Source organism: Clytia hemisphaerica, unplaced genomic scaffold, assembly GCF_902728285.1.
Source record: "Clytia hemisphaerica strain Z4C2 unplaced genomic scaffold, Clytia hemisphaerica genome assembly, whole genome shotgun sequence".
Classification (NCBI taxonomy): Eukaryota; Metazoa; Cnidaria; class Hydrozoa; order Leptothecata; family Clytiidae; genus Clytia; species Clytia hemisphaerica.
In genome coordinates this window covers 1,946,739-1,968,566 of record NW_027104356.1, presented here as the reverse complement: position 1 = coordinate 1,968,566, position 21,828 = coordinate 1,946,739, and the positions used below count along the sequence as shown (strand labels likewise).

Sequence of the window (21,828 nt, the reverse complement as noted above, 5' to 3'; positions counted from 1 at the left end):
ATATTCGTCAGGTCGTTTGTTTTCACCCATCCCTTTAAAGCTTCAGCGTGGTGAGCAGGAAAAAATCACAATCTGATCTGAGGTTAGCTTATACTTATGATGCTTGCTGTATGCTGTATAATTTTTTTATGAGCGATGTTAAGATTTTTTTGATTGCAATTTTTTTGATTGCAGCTATATTACATTACAGGGACTAGCCGAATGTTCCTAACTGCCTTAATGAGTATAATAATGTCTCTTCTGTTAAGATACGTTGATGGGTTTATAATCTTTGTGTAAACTTGCATATATTCGATTATTTGATCTCCTATATTCGATTATTTAATCCTTGTATTCGATTAATTAATCCTTTTTCGCTTATATCTTAGGGATCCTCTCAAAAAATATACCCGAAGCAAATTTCGGTAAAATGGTTTCGGTTAAATTTGGCTGTTTAAGCGAATCGTTTCTGCAAAAAGTTAAACTAATTCAGTAAAGTAGTTATTGAATTCGCTTGTGGAATTCGGTTAAAGTTTTACCGAAATTCAGCTATAAAGAATTTTACATTGTCTAAAATTATAAATAGAGAATTCCACTGACTGAGACATATTGTAAAACATCTTGTGTTATTACTGACTTCGACGCACGCTCCACCAAAGGAGCTTTTCTTTGTGTTTAATTGCTGCTGAACTGACGTCATTTTCCCAAATGACATGCGGAATTTTGTTTACATTTAAAATGAATAGTTTATTTGATACACGTATTAATTCCCAAATGACTTACAAGAATTTGTTTGTAATTTATCTAGTCATTAGGGATTTCTAGCTTATCTAGAAATCCCTCCTATTTCTTTTGTATGATTGTATTCCCTAATGACATTGTTAGATATTTTGACATGTTGATATGCTATAAAAGCTGTGGAAATTTTCATTTAATCAGAGAAGGTTGTGAGGGTAGCTCACGCCACATTTTGAAATGGTTTTTTAACAGAAGAAACTTATATCAAATCATTGAACAACCTCACAACACTCATTCTCTACATAAAGATTTCAAAATTAGTAGCTGCATAATGATGAAAGAAGAATGCTGCTTTCTTGTTAAAGTGTAAGATCATATTTTCTTATTCTTTGGTTGGTTCGAGTCAAGCCACGTTACCTTGGTCCAGACCGCTGCTTGCACGTCGGGACAACTGCTTCGACTCTTAGTTTGGATCAATAAGGAGATCTGGTTGTTGGATCAACGGAGATTGCTGGCTGGTGGATCGAGGGGATTGCTGGCTGGTGGATCGAGGGGATTGCTGGCTGGTGGATCGAGGTGATTGCTGGTTTGGTCAACGGAGATTGGTTGGATTCGAGTCGAGCCACGCTACCTTGGTACAGACCGCTGCTTGCACGTCGGTACAACTGCTTCGACTCTATCTGCAAAGACTTCGATTGCAACAGTAAGACTCTATCTACATCCGAATACCTTTGAAATCTGCTTCAAGTTTTGCGACTGAGGACAACCTGGTGTTCCCAGTTCGAGTCAAGCCACGCTACCTTGGTACAGACCGCTGCTTTCACGTCGGTACAACTGCTTCGACTCTATCTGCAAAGACTTCGATTGCAACAGTAAGACTCTATCTACATCCGAATACCTTTGAAATCTGCTTCAAGTTTTGCGACTGAGGACAACCTGGTGTTCCCAGTTCGAGTCAAGCCACGCTACCTTGGTACAGACCGCTGCTTGCACGTCGGTACAACTGCTTCGACTCTATCTGCAAAGACTTCGATTGCAACAGTAAGACTCTATCTACATCCGAATACCTTTGAAATCTGCTTCAAGTTTTGCGACTGAGGACAACCTGGTGTTTTCAGTTTGAGTCAAGCCACGCTACCTTGGTACAGACCGCTGCTTGCACGTCGGTACAACTGCTTCGACTCTAACTGCAAAAACTCAACTGCTTCGACGCTGTCTATCAAACGTCACGTCGTCAACATCAACTGAGCCTCGTTGGTAAGGCTCTGTTCACACTTTCAACTTTGTTTTGTGAAGTGTTCAACTCATCTGCTTCGACGCTGTCTATCAAAAGTCACGTCGTCAACATCAACTGAGCTTCGTTGGTAAGGCTCTTTTCACACTTTAACTTTGTTTGTGAAGTGTTCAACTCATCTGCTTCGACGCTGTCTGTCAAACGTCACGTCGTCAACTCAACTGCTTCGACGCTGTCTGTCAAAAGTCACGTCGTCAACTCTACTGCTTCGACGCTGTCTGTCAACGTCACGTCGTCAACCTCAACTGAGCTTCATTGGTAAGGCTCTGTTCACACTTTCAACTTTGTTTTGTGAAGTGTTCAACTCATCTGCTTCGACGCTGTCTATCAAAAGTCACGTCGTCAACATCAACTGAGCTTCGTTGGTAAGGCTCTTTTCACACTTTAACTTTGTTTGTGAAGTGTTCAACTCATCTGCTTCGACGCTGTCTGTCAAACGTCACGTCGTCAACTCAACTGCTTCGACGCTGTCTGTCAAAAGTCACGTCGTCAACTCTACTGCTTCGACGCTGTCTATCAAACGTCACGTCGCCAACCTCAACTGAGCTTCATTGGTAAGGCTCTGTTCACACTTTCAACTTACTTTGTGAAGTGTTTAACTCAACTGCTTCGACGCTGTCTATCAAAAGTCACGTCGTCAACTCAACTGCTTCGACACTGTCTGTCAAAAGTCACGTCATCAACTCTACTGCTTCGACGCTGTCTGTCAAACGTCACGTCGTCAACCTCAACTGAGCTTCATTGGTAAGGCTCTGTTCACACTTTCAACTTTGTTTTGTGAAGTGTTCAACTCATCTGCTTCGACGCTGTCTATCAAAAGTCACGTCGTCAACATCAACTGAGCTTCGTTGGTAAGGCTCTTTTCACACTTTAACTTTGTTTGTGAAGTGTTCAACTCATCTGCTTCGACGCTGTCTGTCAAACGTCACGTCGTCAACTCAACTGCTTCGACGCTGTCTGTCAAAAGTCACGTCGTCAACTCTACTGCTTCGACGCTGTCTATCAAACGTCACGTCGCCAACCTCAACTGAGCTTCATTGGTAAGGCTCTGTTCACACTTTCAACTTACTTTGTGAAGTGTTTAACTCAACTGCTTCGACGCTGTCTATCAAAAGTCACGTCGTCAACTCAACTGCTTCGACACTGTCTGTCAAAAGTCACGTCATCAACTCTACTGCTTCGACGCTGTCTGTCAAACGTCACGTCGTCAACCTCAACTGAGCTTCATTGGTAAGGCTCTGTTCACACTTTCAACTTTGTTTTGTGAAGTGTCCAACTCAACTGCTTCGACGCTGTCTGTCACACGTCACGCCGTCAACTCTACTGCTTCGACGCTGTCTGTCACACGTCACGTCGTCAACTCTACTGCTTCGACGCTGTCTGTCACACGTCACGTCGTCAACTCAACTGAGCTTCATTGGTAAGGCTCTTTTCACACTTTCAACTTTGTTTTGTGAAGTGTCCAACTCAACTGCTTCGACGCTGTCTGTCACACGTCACGCCGTCAACTCTACTGCTTCGACGCTGTCTGTCACACGTCACGTCGTCAACTCTACTGCTTCGACGCTGTCTGTCACACGTCACGTCGTCAACTCTACTGCTTCGACGCTGTCTATCAAACGTCACGTCGTCAACCTCACCAGAGAGCTTGTTGGTTAGGCTCTATTCACACCTCAACTTCGAGCTGTCAAGTCAACAACTGGAAACAATCTGGTGTTTTCAGTTCGAGTCAAGCTAACGTTACCTTGGTACAGACCGCTGCTTGCACGTCGGTACAACTGCTTCGACTCTAGCTGTCAAGTCAACACATCAACAGAGAGCTTGTTGGTCAGGCTTCATTCACATTTTCAACTTCGAGCTGTCAAGTCAACAACTGGAAACAATCTGGTGTTTTCAGTTCGAGTCAAGCTTAACCGCTTCGACTCTAGCTGTCAAGTCAACACATCAACAGAGAGCTTGTTGGTTAGGCTCTATTCACACCTCAACTTCGAGCTGTCAAGTCAACAACTGGAAACAATCTGGTGTTTTCAGTTCGAGTCAAGCTAACGTTACCTTGGTACAGACCGCTGCTTGCACGTCGGTACAACTGCTTCGACTCTAGCTGTCAAGTCAACACATCAACAGAGAGCTTGTTGGTTAGGCTCTATTCACACCTCAACTTCGAGCTGTCAAGTCAACAACTGGAAACAATCTGGTGTTTTCAGTTCGAGTCAAGCTAACGTTACCTTGGTACAGACCACTGCTTGCACATCGGTACAACCGCTTCGACTCTAGCTATCAAGTCAACACATCAACAGAGAGCTTGTAGGTTAGGCTCCATTCACATTTACAACTTCGATCGTCGCTGACAAAATCAACTGCTCACATTCAAACACCAAACGATGTCTGTCACTAGTGAAACTGGAGACCAGATGTCTGTGGATCTGAAGATATCGAGTCTTCGCAGAAAACGAGGAGGAAAGAAAGGCTCAATAACCAAACGAATCAACTTGATTGAGGAAATCATGAAGATGAATGGCAGTCGTACCAGAATTCGCTCATTGTACGACTCGATGATTCTTGTTTTGGAAGAAGCTCACGTCATCAACCAAAAACTTGAAGATCTTGGTGATGATACAGAAGGATGGATGGATGACATGAAGTTTCAAACCGACAACATCAAATCAAAGATCGATGATTATCTTGAACTGCTAAAAGATAATCCCCCGTCGGAAGCTGGTGGATCAGATTGGCTACTTGGGAAATTCCTCCGAATGGACGAAGCACAAAAGGAAATCACCAAGGAGCTTGAAAATTTGGCTCCAATAACAACACAACCTGCAAGCACACTAAACGTATCTGCACCAGGATTTCAACCCAATCCAACATTGCCACTAACAACTATGGTTAATCCATTCGTGACTACCATAGCTCCTACTTGCACAACATTTTCCAATGCATTCGACAAATCGACGTATGTTCAACCACAACGTAGAAGAGTGGATCCATCACCATTCCAGATTATCAGTACCCCAAAAAAACATGCAGCAAAGGATACAGTACCAAAGAATCAAACAACTACAGATCACTCATCTATACCAATCAACTCTAACAAGGTCGATGCATGGATAGATGAGCTCGACATCAACAAACCACCGTATCAACTGGCTGGTAATAAAATGGAAGATACACTCGCCACATGGTTTGTACAGCAAGGTCTACCAAGGATCAGAATACCATGGTTTGATGGCACTCCATCAAGCTACGTAGAATTCATAACCAGTTTTAGAGATCTTGTCCACAACCAAGGATATTTGACCACGCTTCAGAAATGCATCTATCTACATCAAGCTGTACGAGGGGAAGTCAAGAGGTCGATCCAAGGCTTCAGAAATGACCATGAAGGCTACGTCCTTGCACTCAGAAGAATAAAGTACATGTTTGGTCAACGATCAAGAATTGCAGAGTCCGTCATCACAAAGATTGTCGACTATAAACCAATTGGCAACAGAGATCAAACTTCGCTCACCGAGTTCTACTACACACTAAGTGATTGCTTGGTGACGCTACGAAAACTAAACTATGTTTCCGACCTATACAGCACAGACATACTCCGACAAGCCTGCACCAAACTTCCGCAGTACCTGCTACATAAATGGGCTGATTATTGTCTTACCCTGAGAAGATCCTGTGAACCAAATCTCACCCACTTGGAAGCCTGGCTTCAAGAAAGGATTCTTGCATCCAAAGACTCTTATCTACCAAGAAAGAATGACGATAGAAAGGATCACAGGGACCATAAAGATCAAGAGATTCAAGAAATGGACAAGGACAAGGGAAGCAAAATCAATCAAATGACAATGGCCATCGATCAAATTGGTCTGGCAAAATTGGAGATGGAAAAGGAACAGGGCAACAAGGAACAAAAACAAAATCCAAAGACAACAAGTCAAGCAACAAATGCTACTTATGCAAGGATGAGCATCAAATTCACAAATGTCCAAAATACGTATCACTGGATCAACCAGAACGCTTTGAAATGGCAAAGAAGTTGAATCTTTGCTACAACTGCTTGAAGAAGGATCACTTTACTTCAAAATGCAAATCAAAGAACAATTGTTTTAACGCTGGTTGCGATGAACGTCATCATACCACGCTACATGAATACTTCACTGAACATGTAAAAGAATCATTCTCAGGAAACACTCAAGTTGTTGAACCATCTGGTACAGTGTATCTATCGGTCGTTCCAGTAAAGCTTCAAGGACTGGATTCTTCATCTATCACTACCTACGCACTTTTGGACACAGGTAGTCAAAGCACTTTGGTCAGAGATGACGTTGCCAAGAAACTCAAACTGAAGAAAAAGGACAAGAAGATCACCATAACAACAATCAATGACATTGGGACAAAAACTAAAGTCAAAGAAACGTCAATGCGTGTCGAAAACAGAGACGATGGAATCGGTGTCAACATTGACCACTGCTATATTGTGCCAAAATCAAGCTTCCACATGCCAAAGCAGCAATATCCTTCAACAATGATGAAAAAGATGAAGGAGGAGAAAGGCATAAAACTACACAATGCTCTTTATGAAGAAATTGGAATTCTCATAGGAGCAAACGTTCCATCCGTCCACATACCCTTGGAAGTCAAGGAAGGAGAAAATTCCGAACCACTGGCTATCAAAACAATCTTTGGATGGACCCTCTTCGGTGCCAGTGGACAACCAGAGACGGTATCAATGAACAGAATTGTTATCGAACCAGAAGCTGATCTCCATCACTGTGTACAAAGAATATGGGATCAAGACTTTATTACAAACCCATCAGACCGTGACGAAGCCCTATCGATAGAGGATAAACGGTGTCACGAAAAGCTGGAATCGGAAACTGTTCTCGCTGATGGAAAGTATCAAGTACCAATGCTTTGGAAGAAAGATGTAACACTTTCAAACAACCGTACTGTGGCCGAGAAAAGATTCCACCAACTTCAAAACAAGCTGAGAAGAGAACCAAACCTTCGAAAGCTTTACGACCAAAGTATGACCAAATATCTTGAGATTGGTTATGCGAGAAAGATGACGTCAGAAGAGGCAGCTACCGAACACCCAAGAACATGGTATCTGCCGCATTATGGCGTCTTCAACCCAAACAAACCAGGCAAAATTCGTCTTGTGTTTGATGCAGCTGCAAAGTTTCAAGGAACAAGCTTAAACGATGCTCTATACACTGGACCAGACCTGCTTAACAATATGCTTGGAGTACTGATGAGATTCAGAACACACCACTTTGCATTTTCCGCAGACATTGAAGGAATGTTCAATCAAGTGAAAGTCAACCAAGAGGACACACAATCATTGAGGTTCCTTTGGAAAGAAGATATTGACTCACCTGATCAACCAGACACCTACCAAATGTTGGTTCATATCATGGGTGCAACATGCTCACCAACGTGTGCCAATTATGCTCTAAAAAGATGTGCAAGGGATCACTTAGGAGACTTCGACCCAAGCACCATTGAAACAATCTTACGATCGTTCTATGTGGATGACCTATTAAAATCTACAGAAAACATCGAAACTGGTCAACAACTTATCAAAGAAGTTATCGACATCACAAAGCTGGGCGGAAATCGCTTAACCAAATTCGTTAGCAACGACCCAGAACTACTCAAGAATGTACCAGAAGAATTGATATCACCTTCAGTAAACATTCAGATGGAAGATGGACAAAATCATTCTACTAAAGCACTTGGCATCACTTGGAATACCAAAGAAGATGTGCTAACATTCCTGCCAAACATTGTGAACGCTTCTTCAACCAAGAGGGGAATCCTTAGCGTTGTTAGCTCACTGTATGACCCACTGGGGTTTCTTTCACCTTTCACCACTACTGCAAAGATGATACTACAAGATGTATGGAAAGATGGCACAAATTGGGATGAACCAGTCAACTACGAAATTCAAAGAAAGTGGAACAAATGGCAATCTGGCCTATCCACTATCGACATGTTCAAGTTGGAGAGATGCTACAACATTCCAATATCATCCAAGATTCAACTACATATCTTTGGCGATGCATCAGAAAACGCCTATGGTGCAGTTGCTTATCTCAGAACAACCACAGAACCGATCAACGTTAGCTTTGTATCAGCCAAAGGAAGAGTTGCACCAACAAAACAAGTTCCTCTACCAAGATTGGAATTAAGTGCAGCAACAATTGCAGTACGATTATACAGATTAATCATCAAAGAAATTGACTTGCCAATCGAGGACAGTCATTTTTGGAGTGACTCGACACTGACCCTCCAATACATAACAAATGAAAGGAATCGTTTCAAGACCTTCGTAGCAAACAGAGTCTCAGAAATTCGAGAAGTGACACAACCTACACAATGGCATCACGTTAATGGTGAAGAAAATCCTGGTGACATTACCACAAGAGGAGTCTTCAGCGTAGAAGAACTACTTCATGGAAACAAAAAACGAAGTTGGCTCAAAGGACCATCATTCTTAATGGCAGACGAATCAACTTGGAAGGACAAGAAAATTGAAGAAATCGACCCTGGTGATACCGAAATCAGAAAAACCTTCATTTCAATGATTAGACAGGACAATTCAACCTGGTTACCTTACACAGATTACTCAAACTTTAACAAGATTGTACGTTACATGGCTTGGGTTCTTCGTTATACCCGTAACCTTCGAGCAGAAGCTAAAAGGAAACGTGAGAATTCCAAGAAGAAACGTGACAAAGGAAAACCTTACCTAACACCAGAAGAAATCAAAGCTGCAACAATTATCGTCATCAAGGATGTTCAGCTATCAGAATTCGATGAAGAAATCGATGACCTTACAAAGAAACAGGAAGTTGAAAAGGAGAGCAAACTCTATCAATTCAAACCATTCCTGGACAAAAATGGCATCTTGAGAATCGGCGGTAGACTTAAGAATGCCCCTGTCTCATTTGAAGCAAAACATCAAATTGTTATCCCCAAAGGACATGTTGCGTCACTTATTGCTGAGAAATATCACAAAGAGAATGGTCACAGTGGTGTAAATCAAACCTTATCCGAAGTTAGACAGAAATATTGGATATTATGTGGAAGGCAAGTAATCAAAACAGTCATCAAAGCATGCGTGGAATGTCAAAGATTTAAAAACAAACCTGAGATTCCAATGATGGCTGACTTACCTAACAGCAGAATGCAACTCAACCAACCACCATTCACCAACACTGGTGTGGATTTCTTTGGACCAATCCTCGTTAAACAAGGTCGCAAACGTCTGAAGCGCTGGGTTTCACTATTTACATGCATGACGGTCCGATGCGTCCATCTTGAAGTTGTAGAAAGTATGGAAACTGACGATTTTTTAAACGCACTCCAACGCTTCATCAGTCGCAGACAGAAACCAAGGAAGCTGCTCTCGGATTGTGGCTCAAACTTTAAAGGTGCGGTAAACGAGCTCAAAGAAGAACTAAGAAAATTGAACCAGCACAAGATTGGGGAATTTTGTTCACTCAGGGAGATTGAATGGCAATTCAACCCTCCATCGGCGCCACACATGGGTGGAGCCTGGGAACGACTAGTTCGAACCGTCAAAACAAGCATGAAATTCACCTTGAAAAATCTAATATTAACCGAATTTCAACTTATGACATTCATAACTGAAGTGGAAAATATCGTGAACAGTCGTCCACTAACTCCAATCAGTGAAGATCCTAAAGACTTAGAGGCACTAACACCGAACCACCTGCTAAAAGGATTCAACAACGCAGAAGTCCTACTCAATACAGACAAAGATTTGGACATAACAAAATGCTATCGCAAACGATGGAAGCACATTCAGATGTGCTTAGAACACTTCTGGAATAGATGGAGATCTGAATATCTCCCAACACTGACAACAAGAGGCAAATGGGTCGAAGAAAGGAGAAACCTGCAAGTTGGTGATATGGTCCTCCTGCACATGGATGCACCAAGAGGACAATGGCCACTTGGTATTATTGTGGAAACAATACCCGGACGAGACAATCGAATTCGAATGGCGTATGTAAAGACGAATGCTGGTACATACCTACGACCCGCTTCGAAGATTTACAGACTTGAACTTCCCAACGTTCGTTAAGGGGAGGGGTATATTGTAAAACATCTTGTGTTATTACTGACTTCGACGCACGCTCCACCAAAGGAGCTTTTCTTTGTGTTTAATTGCTGCTGAACTGACGTCATTTTCCCAAATGACATGCGGAATTTTGTTTACATTTAAAATGAATAGTTTATTTGATACACGTATTAATTCCCAAATGACTTACAAGAATTTGTTTGTAATTTATCTAGTCATTAGGGATTTCTAGCTTATCTAGAAATCCCTCCTATTTCTTTTGTATGATTGTATTCCCTAATGACATTGTTAGATATTTTGACATGTTGATATGCTATAAAAGCTGTGGAAATTTTCATTTAATCAGAGAAGGTTGTGAGGGTAGCTCACGCCACATTTTGAAATGGTTTTTTAACAGAAGAAACTTATATCAAATCATTGAACAACCTCACAACACTCATTCTCTACAAGACAGGAATATTAACAAAAGGATCGTTCGTGGTGAGACAGGGTTATCTTGAAAATTGTTCTTTTAACTACTTACAGATTCTGAATTTGTTTATCAAGTATTTTTGAATAGCGAAATAGTTTACTCTCTTACATTTCTTTTCAAATCATAATACAGAATTGGAAAGCAAGAAAAATGTCTAGAGAGACTGAATAGCGAAATAGTTTACTCTCTTACATTTCTTTTCAAATCATAATACAGAATTGGAAAGCAAGAAAAATGTCTAGAGAGACCAAATATCTTGAGGTTCAGCCAAGCCCACAATGACCCACAACGAACGAAGCAGAGTGCAGACTTTTACGAAATGTTTGTTTACATTGAGCTCCCTCTGCGTGCTTTCTTTCGTGTTATCACGTGAACTTTTACCAAAAATAGTGATGAAATACACTCCTTCTGAGTGTGTTCTCTTTCTTTTCACTTGATTTTCACTTTTTCTCTCTCTCTTTCTTTGAAAAACATTGTACCATTCTAAAAGTTGCATCACATTCGAAACGTCACAGATCAGGAGCTTATAAGAAAGCAAAGCCTGTAAGATGCCCTTTTGGAAGCTTTCCCTCTCTTCTACTGGGGAAGCAATCACTTTATTTTATTTTACTTTACAACATTTGATGGCTTCTTAGGTCGTTCTTTATTTTGATTATCCAATTTTGTTTTGGTAAAAACAATGTTTGACTTGAGAGAAAAGTTCTATGATAATGACGGTGTAAATCGTGAAGGATGTCTTTGTGTATAAGAAATCCAAGGAAGAGTTAATCTTTTAGAATATTTAACAATTCAAACTTTTCCAAACAAAACATTCAATCTCTTATCTAGCCATTTAAAAAAAAACCCGGATGTAAAATTTGAGTCCATTTTTGCAAACAGAACAATAGAGCAGAATGTAACTTGTAAGAAAAAAATGTTGCATTGACCAATCAAAACGCCATGATTGACGTTTGCGAACAGAACAATAGAGATAGAGCAAAGAATGTTTTCTTCCTGCTTTTATATGACGTAATGACGTATTCTTGTGGGCGCTCTCCCTTTTATCCTTTTATCTTTTTTTTGTTTTGCCCTTTTTGATTTGAACATGAACACAACGATGTTTTTGAATGAAAAAAACAACCAGTTATATGGAAAAAGTCCAATGAAAATCCAGAAAAACGGCGATTTCCGGCATATTTCCGGCATTTCCAGCCGGAAAAATTTTTTTCTCAAAAATCGGACTAGGCCATGTTTTGGGCATTGTTAATACGCATCTTTGAGCAAAAAATCAGAAAAAACTAATGATAAAATCTCGAGAAAATGCCAAAAAACCAGTTTTTTCCGGCATTTCGGCCGGAAAAAGATGTTTTTCGAAAATCGGGCTCCGTCACAATTTAGGTATTGACATTTTGCATCATTGTGCAAAATTTCATGAAAGAATATAAAGTACAGCTCAAGAAATTCAAGAAATACCGTTTTTCCGGCGAAAATCGGCTGTTCCGGCGATTTTTAGAAAGTTCCGGCTTCAAAAATCTATTTTATTGAAAATTGAAACATGCTTGATGGTGGGCATTGCTATTAATAATGTTTTTGAATGAAAAAAACAACCAATTATATGGAAAAAGTCCAATAAAAATCCAGAAAAACAGCGATTTCCGGCATATTTCCAGCATTTCCGGCCGGAAAAAAATTTTTCTCAAAAATCGGACTAGGCCATGTTTTGGGCATTGTTAATACGCATCTTTGAGCAAAAAATCAGAAAAAACTAATGATAAAATCTCGAGAAAATGCCAAAAAACCAGTTTTTCCGGCATTTCGGCCGGAAAAAGATGTTTTTCGAAAATCGGGCTCCGTCACAATTTAGGTATTGATATTTTGCATCATTGTGCAAAATTTCATGAAAGAATATAAAGTACAGCTCAAGAAATTCAAGAAATACTGTTTTTCCGGCGAAAATCGGCTGTTCCGGCGATTTTTAGAAAGTTCCGGCTTCAAAAATCTATTTTATTGAAAATTGAAACATGCTTGATGGTGGGCATTGCTATAAATAATGTTTTTGAATGAAAAAAACAACCAATTATATGGAAAAAGTCCAATGAAAATCCAGAAAAACAGTGATTTCCGGCATATTTCCGGCATTCCCGGCTGGAAAAATTTTTTTCTCAAAAATCGGACTCGGCCAAGTTTTGGGCATTGCTAATACGCATCTTTGTGCAAAAAATCAGAAAAAACTAATGATGAAATCTTGAGAAAATGCCAAAAAAACGGTTTTTCCGGCATATTTCCGGCATTTTCGGCCGGAAATGATTTTTTTTCGAAAATCGGGCTCCGTCACATTTTGGCCATTGCCATTTTGCATCTTTGTGCAAAAAATCAGAAAAAACTAATGAGCCAATCTCGAGAAAAGCTGGTAACAGACGAACGAACGAACGAACGAACAGACAGAGGTTAATTCATAGGACCTCCACCGGGGCACCCGGAGGTAGGTCCAAAAAGCAACTGTGTTGAGAGGTTGATAACAGAGGAAAGTGAGTGGAAATTAAATTAAAAAGATGTGCGATAGAAGTACTTTATCGTGGAGAGATCGTGGAATTGTTACTCAAACTAAGAAACTTTAAGATGATGCGATAATGTGATTCACAAAAGGATTATTCTATCATTTCATAATTTATGATGCCCCTTGGTTGATCAAAAATCCTTAAAGGTAAGAAGAATTATGCAGACATTAGTTGATTTGACTACAGCTTTTTTTAAATATTTGTTCTTTTGTCTTTCAAATCTACAGTAGACAAAGGCTTGTTTTCGCTATTTTTGGTCTACGTAAGAATAAATAACCGATATTCGACTATGTTTTGGAAAAAATTTGATTATATTTTGGAATACCTTCCGGCGGTTGAATAATCGAATCAAAAGGATTAATTAATCGAATAATAGGATTAAAATTAATAGTCGAACCGAGGTGACTAAATAATCGAACTGAGGAGACTAAATTTTTCGCCTAAATTCGATTATTTAAGCGAATTTATTTTTGAGAAGATCCCTTAATGATATCTTTTTGCATAGGTTTTGCATATTTTTCAATGACAATGTAATCTTGCCACGGCAGTTCAACCACCATAATTTTTGCATAAAATTCAATTATCAGTCAGGACTTCCTTTCAATTTATCGATATTACGTATGCGGCAGTGCGGTGCTAAATATTTTGGCTTTCGATTTCAAAAGTTTTCTGACATTATTGCGACTGGGACGACTCGGGATTTATGTTTTGAAGGTGAGTCGGTCGGGCGATGCAAACAGAACATATCATTGATGGTCGCCTGAATTAAAAACTGCAAAAAAAACTGGAATTTCCAACGCATAAAAAATCACTTTTATGATTTGCAGCCAGGTTATTCATTTGAGGGCTATGCATGTTAGCCTCCACTGATGATGCAAAAGTCCAGATGGTACTAATCAAACGTTCGATTGTGATTGAAGTAATCAATAATGATCGATAATAATCGAAGGTTGTCAGTGACCACCTATCGATTTTATTGGATCGAATACTCACTCGACTCCAGATTATGGCATTTTCTTCGACCATTTTCGATTTGTTCCATCATTTCGATTACTTTTCGCTTACTTTCGATCATATTGAATACCTTCGATTGTATTGAGTACTTTCCAGCCTTCGATTTTATCAAATATGTTTCCAGTAGCAGCGCGTCAAAATAATCTGAAACCAAGTTTACTTTGACAATTAAAACACACAATTCGCACGCAAAAATTACTTTCGTTTTCTTCGACCAATCAGAATGCGCGATGGCACAAAAGGCACAAAAAGAGGCGGGGAAAATGGCTGGACAATAAGAGGGTCAATTTTTGACGGGGCTTCTTTTTATGCTTTGGTTTTAGGTCAGTTTTTTTGTTTTTTCTTAAGATATATCATAGTAATTGCTTATCGAAGTAATCAATTGGTTATCGAAGTTATTGAAAGTACAATCAAAGTATCGAAGTCTTCGAGTCTTCGAAGGGTTGTTAAGAAAGTGATCAAATACTCACAAATTTTTTGAAATTTTGGTACTCAAGATTCGATTGTTAATCCATAAGTGGTTGTTCGATTACTTCGATCATTATCGATTACTTTGATAATCAAATTTATCAATTAGTACCGTCTGGAAGAGTTACCGTCAACTGCTCTAACTTGGGACTATCTGACAAAACATGGGACGGCAATTCGGCTACCATTTCACCCAACCTCCTAAGTCATTTGATTTGAGTTGATGAACGGCGTATTAAAAAATACACGATTTCTCTTTCGCACCAAGCAGTCAGGATCTCCTTTCACTTTATCGATATTACGCAAACGGCAGTGCGAGCTAAATTATTTTGGTTTCGCTTTCGATTTCAAGCAAAGGAAAAATACCAATCTTCGTACAGTGTAGCTCTAAAGCTCTAAAACAGCATCTAATAACATGAAACCCAGAATATGATTCTTCAATGGGAATCAAAACTATAAAGTGCACTTACAAACATCAATATATATCAGATCTAACAAAATTAATAACGGCACTGTCATCATTGACAATAAAACAAAAGATTTTCTGTCAAGAGTCTTCTAAACATTCCAACAACTTCCATCGAAATGATCTGTCACAACTGAGTCTACCTTTTTTAACACGGTCCGAGGATTGAGCCGAGAACGCAGAACGCCCACAAACTCCCGCGCGGATGAAAATCTAATCTGTCGATCATTTTCTCAAGCGAAGAGTACGCAAAGCGATTCTAGCTTTGCGATAGCGCCTCGGATCATCAGTGGATAGTATTCAATTATCATTATCCTTTTATTTTATTTTCTAGAACTTTTGCAAAAAAAAGGAAAAATAGAAAAGTTATTTTTTTTACTGCTCTATTCACATACTGAATTTGAAAGATCTTCTATGTGGTGTTCTTTTGCAAACTGCAAAAAACTGATTTTTATCCCGCTTTTCCGGGACTTCAGCTTAAGTGCTGGCGTGCAGCATAGGGTACAAAGTCCAAATATGTGTTTCCCGTAATTTTTGTATGTCGTATAGAGCACTAAAAAATACCCCCTTTCTATGTTTAGTTTCTTCTACCTTGGATTATAACTGAATATATCTTCAAATAACCTTTGTCCGCTACCAGCCTGCGTGGTAATCTTTGCTCGCTTCAATTCCGCGTGTTAAAAATGTATGCAGGCAGGCGGGCGGGCGGGCGGGCGAGCGAGCGGGCGGGCAGATAAATTCCCGTTTTTTTTTTAATTACGCAAGTAATTCGGGGTTGGGTGGTGATGCGAAAAAAACAATTTTTCTATGGCCGTCAGAGCGATTAAGAAAAAAGCTATACTTTAAAAGAACAAATTGCTTTTCCTGGATTTTTTTCCGCTTCTCCGCACCGGAAAATCAGCGCAAAATATGATGAGGGCAGGTTACGCGAATAGAACAATTTTTTGATGGCCGCCTAAAAGCTATGCAATTTATGTTTGGATTTCTAGAACAGCCTAGACTAATGTTAAATTTCGTTTCCGCGCAAATTTGTCACATTTTGTCTCGATAACCTCATAACTACGGAACTTATCATTAGAGGCAATCGAGCAAGAACAATAGAAAAAATCGTTATTTGGATCTGTAGAAAAATTGCAAAATAGAAACTCGCTTAAATTCACAATACTGATTCTTTACCCCGAAACGAAACTTTTCTATTTTGTAAATCTTTCTTACACTTCCCCATACGTAAAATATAGAGTACTTTCGTTTTTCCCCCAAACTTGCGAGGAAAAAATGTTAAGACCGCATGTTGTCCTCGCGGACTTTCCCAGCGTAATTAATTTGTGTGATGTCATTATGTTATTGTTCTCTTCTCAGATTATTACTGACGGCACTTCAATCGCTTACGGGATTGGACAATGGTTGACAATAGATCGTGACGTATACAACAATTCGATGACGCGGACGAATGAAAGTTCATTTTGGGTGGCTTGATAACACTCGTAAATTCTTTATTTTTCTAGTGTATTTTGTTTTTTTCGTTTTAGAAGAAATACTATGCGGTAGAAAATAAGGTTTTATACTATTATTCTTAAATTTGATATTTTGCATGCCTATTATAAAGAAAAATTCGTAAGTGGGCGGAAAAATAAAAACGCCTTTGTTTTGAACGCCCGACTGCAAAAATCTTGGGATTCTGGGACTTCTTTTGAGACGGGGGTTAGACATGAAAACAAAGAGTTAGGTAGAATAGTAGAATCGACTTTTCAAACTTTAAATACAGTGTAAAGTATTTTTGTAATCAAACATTATATTTAGCAAATATATTGAAAAGTAATATTTCGTTATAAGCAAAGATAACTTGTTCGGAAATAAAAAGTCTTCATTCTTCGACCCCCGGATTTTTCATCGCATAATTTCTACGGGAAATCGAAAGTAATTTCATTCGGCTTGTGATGTTTGAGAGCTTGGATGTTGGGAAGCTGCAGGAATAAAGGTAAACAAATTATAGTCTTTTTTTTTGAAAGAAAAATTAACATTAGTCTAGGCTGTAGAAAGCTTACCCATTCATTGTCAATATATTTTTTATTTGAAAGTAATCTCTTCATGGAATAAAAAGATATAGTCCAATCTTGTAGGGTCATTTTTCAAAAAAATTTGCCAAAATCGATTTTTGCATTTCGCCATTTTACCCTACGCAAACGCACGTGGCGGCCTGTATGCATGGCGGATGGAAAGGCGAAATAAAAGGTCTTTTGTTGGAATAAGAAAGATAAAAGAGGTAAGTCTAGCTTAGCCTAATTAGCAGCTGCCACACTGGTGTTAAAGAATATTAATTAGAGCTTAGTTATATTGAAAACAAAACACACATGCAGTTAGGGAAACCATCCAGGATCCTGCCATTCTATAAGCGAGCAAAAACTAAATGACACTTGTAACTTAAGTTTTTTACCATTTTCCATCGAAAACAACCAAAAACATTGCTACTTCCCAAAGCCGGAGACCAAAACAAATTATCTTCCAAGATTATGGCGCCCTTTTGGATCTATTGTTAAGGCCATCTAAAATGGTGGAAAGAGTTGCGGGTGGTTGCGCCAAAACGCCCAATATGATCTTCCAACAGAAGGCGAGTTAATTGCCGCGCGAGTTACGTCATGCACTCCACCGCAGCGCACAACGAAGCGTGTTTCAATGAATATCATTAATTATAAGAATATCTTATGTCAGTGTAGACCTAAAGCTCTAAAACAGCATCTAATAACATGAAAACCAGAATATGATTCTTCCATGGGAATCAAAACTATAAAGTGCACTTACAAACATCAATTTGTCAGATCTAACAAGATTAATAACCGCACTCAGACACTATTTGAAAAAGTCAATGCAGCGTCCGGTGGTGGTCCAAAAAGACACGTTTTCTAGTGTTTTCCATTAAAAAGGCTGTTTTTAGCTAGATTTTAGTGATTTCAGGAGGGGCAGCATCCGATAACCGGACGCCAAAAGGGCATGAAAAATGGCCTGGCACTGTCATCATTGACAATAAAACAAACAATTTTCTGTCAAGAGCCTTGTAAACATTCCAACAACTTCCATCGAAATGATCTATCACAGCTCAGTCTACCATTTTTAGCGCGGTCAGAGGATTGAGCCGAGAACGCTCCGCGAACTCCTGCGCGGGTGAACAACTTCAATCTGTCAATCATTTTCTGAAGCAAAGAGTATGCGAAGCGCTTCTAGCTTTACGATAGTGCCGCGGGTCATCAATGGATAGTATTCAATTATCATTATCCCTTTATTTTCATTCATAGAACTTTTGCAAAAAAAAGGAAAAATAGAAAAGTTGTATTTTTTACTGCTCTATTCACATACTGAATTTGAAAGATCTTCTATGTGGCGTTTTTTTGCAAACTTCAAAAAACTGATTTTTGTCCCGCCTTTGCGGAACTTTGGCTTAAGTGCTTGAGTGCAGCATAGGCAAAGACTAAACATGTGTTTCCCTTAATTTTTGTGTTAAGAGTTAGGTCTATACTGTATGTGCTTACCTTCTCAGTAAACTTTGAGTGCTTCATTGAAAATGAAGAAGGTAAGAAGATAAAAAATGCGCTGGATAATTTTCATTGTAACTGTTTGGAGGACCCTGCCGACGCACCGGACTGTCCGGTGTATTTGTCCGGTGGCAAAAAGTATCCTTTCGCTACACCGGACGCAATAAGTCCGGTGTCATTCCGGTGTTGCATACAGGGAATTTTGGACGCCGGACATTTATGAAACAAAAAATTAAGAAACACCGGACGCACCGGACTGGTCATGTCCGGTGTTTTGATTGTCCGGTGGAAAAAATATCCTTTTCCGACACCGGACAACCAAATTCCTTAAGTCCGGTGTAGAGATTGTCCGGTGGTAAAAAAAATTCTTATTTTACACCGGACTTTCGCGTGTCCGGTGTTCGTTAAGTCCGGTGCGTCGGCAGGGTCCTCTGTTTGGTCAATCATCGCTGAAAGTTTGAAAAAGTTTTTCCGACGCAAAAAAAAATCTCAGCCAATTAAAAGCACAGTTGTGCTTATACTTACTACCGTGAGAGGTCCTAAAGCCGACAGCCCAGCCTAATTCCGACCCCCCAAATAACTGTTATGAAAAAAAATTCTATGTTTACAAACATTCCCTCTCCAAGTTGAACGATAAACTATTGCTAGAACTCTCGAAACAAAACATCTAACAAGATAGCTGTAATGTCAAGATGTCAATTAGTAATTAAAAAGTGCAAGTTGTAAAAATAATTACCTTTTATTCTGGATCAGTTGCTCATGTTTAAAACGATAACAGTTTTGTAATAAAAGTGACTTGTGCGGGAAGAATACGAAACAACTTGGACTGGTTTCCATCAAGAAACAAACAGACTAAATTGTAAAAATGGCGCGAAGTTGAAAAAAGGGCGGATGCGGTAGCACTAATTTGAATAACAAACATCGAATCAATGAGGCGGCAACTATCAACGCCCTCTTTACCACCTATAAGTCCGGATGTTTATTTACGAAAGGCCCGCAATCGGACAGCTCGTCATTTAAGTGTACTCTTTGACGACATATATTATCTTTACTTGCAAGGTGTCATGTAATACATAATAATTGTAATATACGTCATCTATTTGTATTCTTATCCTGTAATATATAATATAATGTAATATACGTCGTCTATATGTATCCTTACACAAAGTCCCAGCCCCGCAATCAAGCCAAGTGCCAGTGTAAAGTAATAGAAACCAGGCTTGATTACGTAACGTTTCAAAATGAGCACGCTCGTACACAGACCCCTTTTATATTTTTGTGTGCTTTGGAAAATCAAAACATCTCGTTACTTTCTATGATGCTGTTACTACTGTTGTCATTTATGACGTTGTGCATATTGCAATAAAAAAAATATGTTTTGTTATAAGAAGCAATTATTGTTATTTGGTTCAATTGGTTCAATGTATCAAATCTCTCAGTTTAGTTGACACTTTGGTATCTTCGTTGCGTCACAGCGAAAGGTTTGTTTTTATTTTAGTTTGTATCTTTGAAAGACCCCATCGGCTTTAGGCTGGGCTGTCGGCTTTAGGACCTCTCACGGTATGTTTGCTACATCGTCTAAGCTAAAAAAAATGCGAAAAGACACGAACGCCATTTTTTTATGAGTGATGTTATGATTTTTTTGATTGCGGCTGCGTACAGGAACTCGCCAAATGTTCCTGCCTAACTGACATGATTCTGTCCAAAGTTGACAACACCCTCACCCCAGCCCAGTCTGGAAAGGAGGAAAATGTTACGCCAAAGCTGCGCCAACTTAACTGGTAAAAGTTGAGGGCAGCAGATCTCAAACCTCAAATCTACGCCGGATATCTCCGGCGCACAAGCCGCAATAGACCTTTTTTGAAAGAGGCCACCTTGTTGAATAATTATGTAGTCCAGCAGAAAAACAATGATAAAACCATGCATAATTATTACAATATGCATGATACAGTATGGCTCTATCATTGTTTTTATAGCTGGACTACATAATTATTCAACAGGACGTCCTCTTTGAAAAAAGGTCTATTTCCAGACTGGCCCTCTCACCACACACACACACAAAACAGTTAGTCACACTAGGAAATTAAGCTTTCAGAAAAAACAACATCAGTCATCTACAGGATACATTTCAACAACAAGGATGAGAGTTACCTGAATCAAGTTTGCAAGACAATATTAATTAAAACTTGAAAGTCGGAAACAAAATAAACCGTGCAACAGCCAAAATCAACCAACCAAAATTTGTCATTCAATTCCCGAGACAGCGCTTCGATTTTTAAGGCCTTGTTTATACGCTAAAGTAAAAACAATTCCGCACATGTAAATGGGTCATTGCTGAGGTCCGGCAAAATTTCCGGGAGATAGCCTATCCGGCGGTGCGCGGATCTAGGTGGGTTCCGCCTCCCCCGTAGATCTTTTTCTTGGGAAGTTGATCTTCAAATTAGTTTTCAAGGTTGGCTTGGCTCAAATTTTTTCATCTATGGCTCAAATTTTAGGCAATTTCTCAAAGTTTTTGAAAATGTTAATTTCATTAAAAAGCGCCGGGTTATTTTTTCACGAACCCCTTTAGAAGTTTTGCGGCGCATTTTTTTGCTTGAGAGTCAAGTAAACGATATAGCGCTTTCGCAGCATTAATCATTGATACGCATTTTGGCGGGACCCTAGTGTGACTAACTGCAAAATAGCTCTTACTTAGTACACAATTTCACTAATGAAAAACATATACCTGGCTTATTAAGCTGCCTAGCAAAATGCCTCGCATTGCCCAGTCTTTGAAGAACTAAGGTCAGTTTTGTTGCCATGATTGGCAGAAGGTTCGAGTTTCGACCGTTCGGGACGAACCGCTGATGTTCAACTTTGTTGGGAGAGGATAATTACAAGGTCTCAAAAGAAGGTTGTCTACTGCTCATTCCGACATCGACTTATAACCTGACTGAAATTCGAGCCGTTACTAGCAACCCTGCGGGGCCCAAGGCGCCGAGTATGCACCCGGCACAGTGACAAGCCGTTACTAGCAACCCTGACCCTACCTAACTGTTAGTTAATCAATTCCAAACAACAAAACCCCTGGAAAATTTAAAATGTCGGAATGAGCAGTAGACAACCTTCTTTTGAGACCTTGTAATTATCCTTTTCCAACTTTTGTTTTGGTTAAAAGGCTACTTTATAGTCGGGTTCAGCTTTGGTATACTCCGACATCTAAGATCTATAAAATTGCATTACCCGC

The 21,828-nt window shown here is 39.5% G+C and overlaps 1 protein-coding gene across 1 annotated transcript in view; it reads right to left on the bottom strand.

The window, feature by feature from the left end:
• LOC136818150 (uncharacterized) overlaps positions 1 to 21,828 on the bottom strand; it is a 27,534-nt gene extending 5,706 nt beyond the window's left edge. Inside the window, exons 1-2 of the mRNA XM_067074509.1 lie at positions 21,742 to 21,828; positions 21,328 to 21,456 (exon numbers count right to left, since the gene is read on the bottom strand). Coding sequence (XP_066930610.1) covers positions 21,328 to 21,403 — 76 coding nt within the window. The 5' untranslated portion in view covers positions 21,404 to 21,456; positions 21,742 to 21,828. The remainder of the gene's footprint in view (positions 1 to 21,327; positions 21,457 to 21,741) is intronic.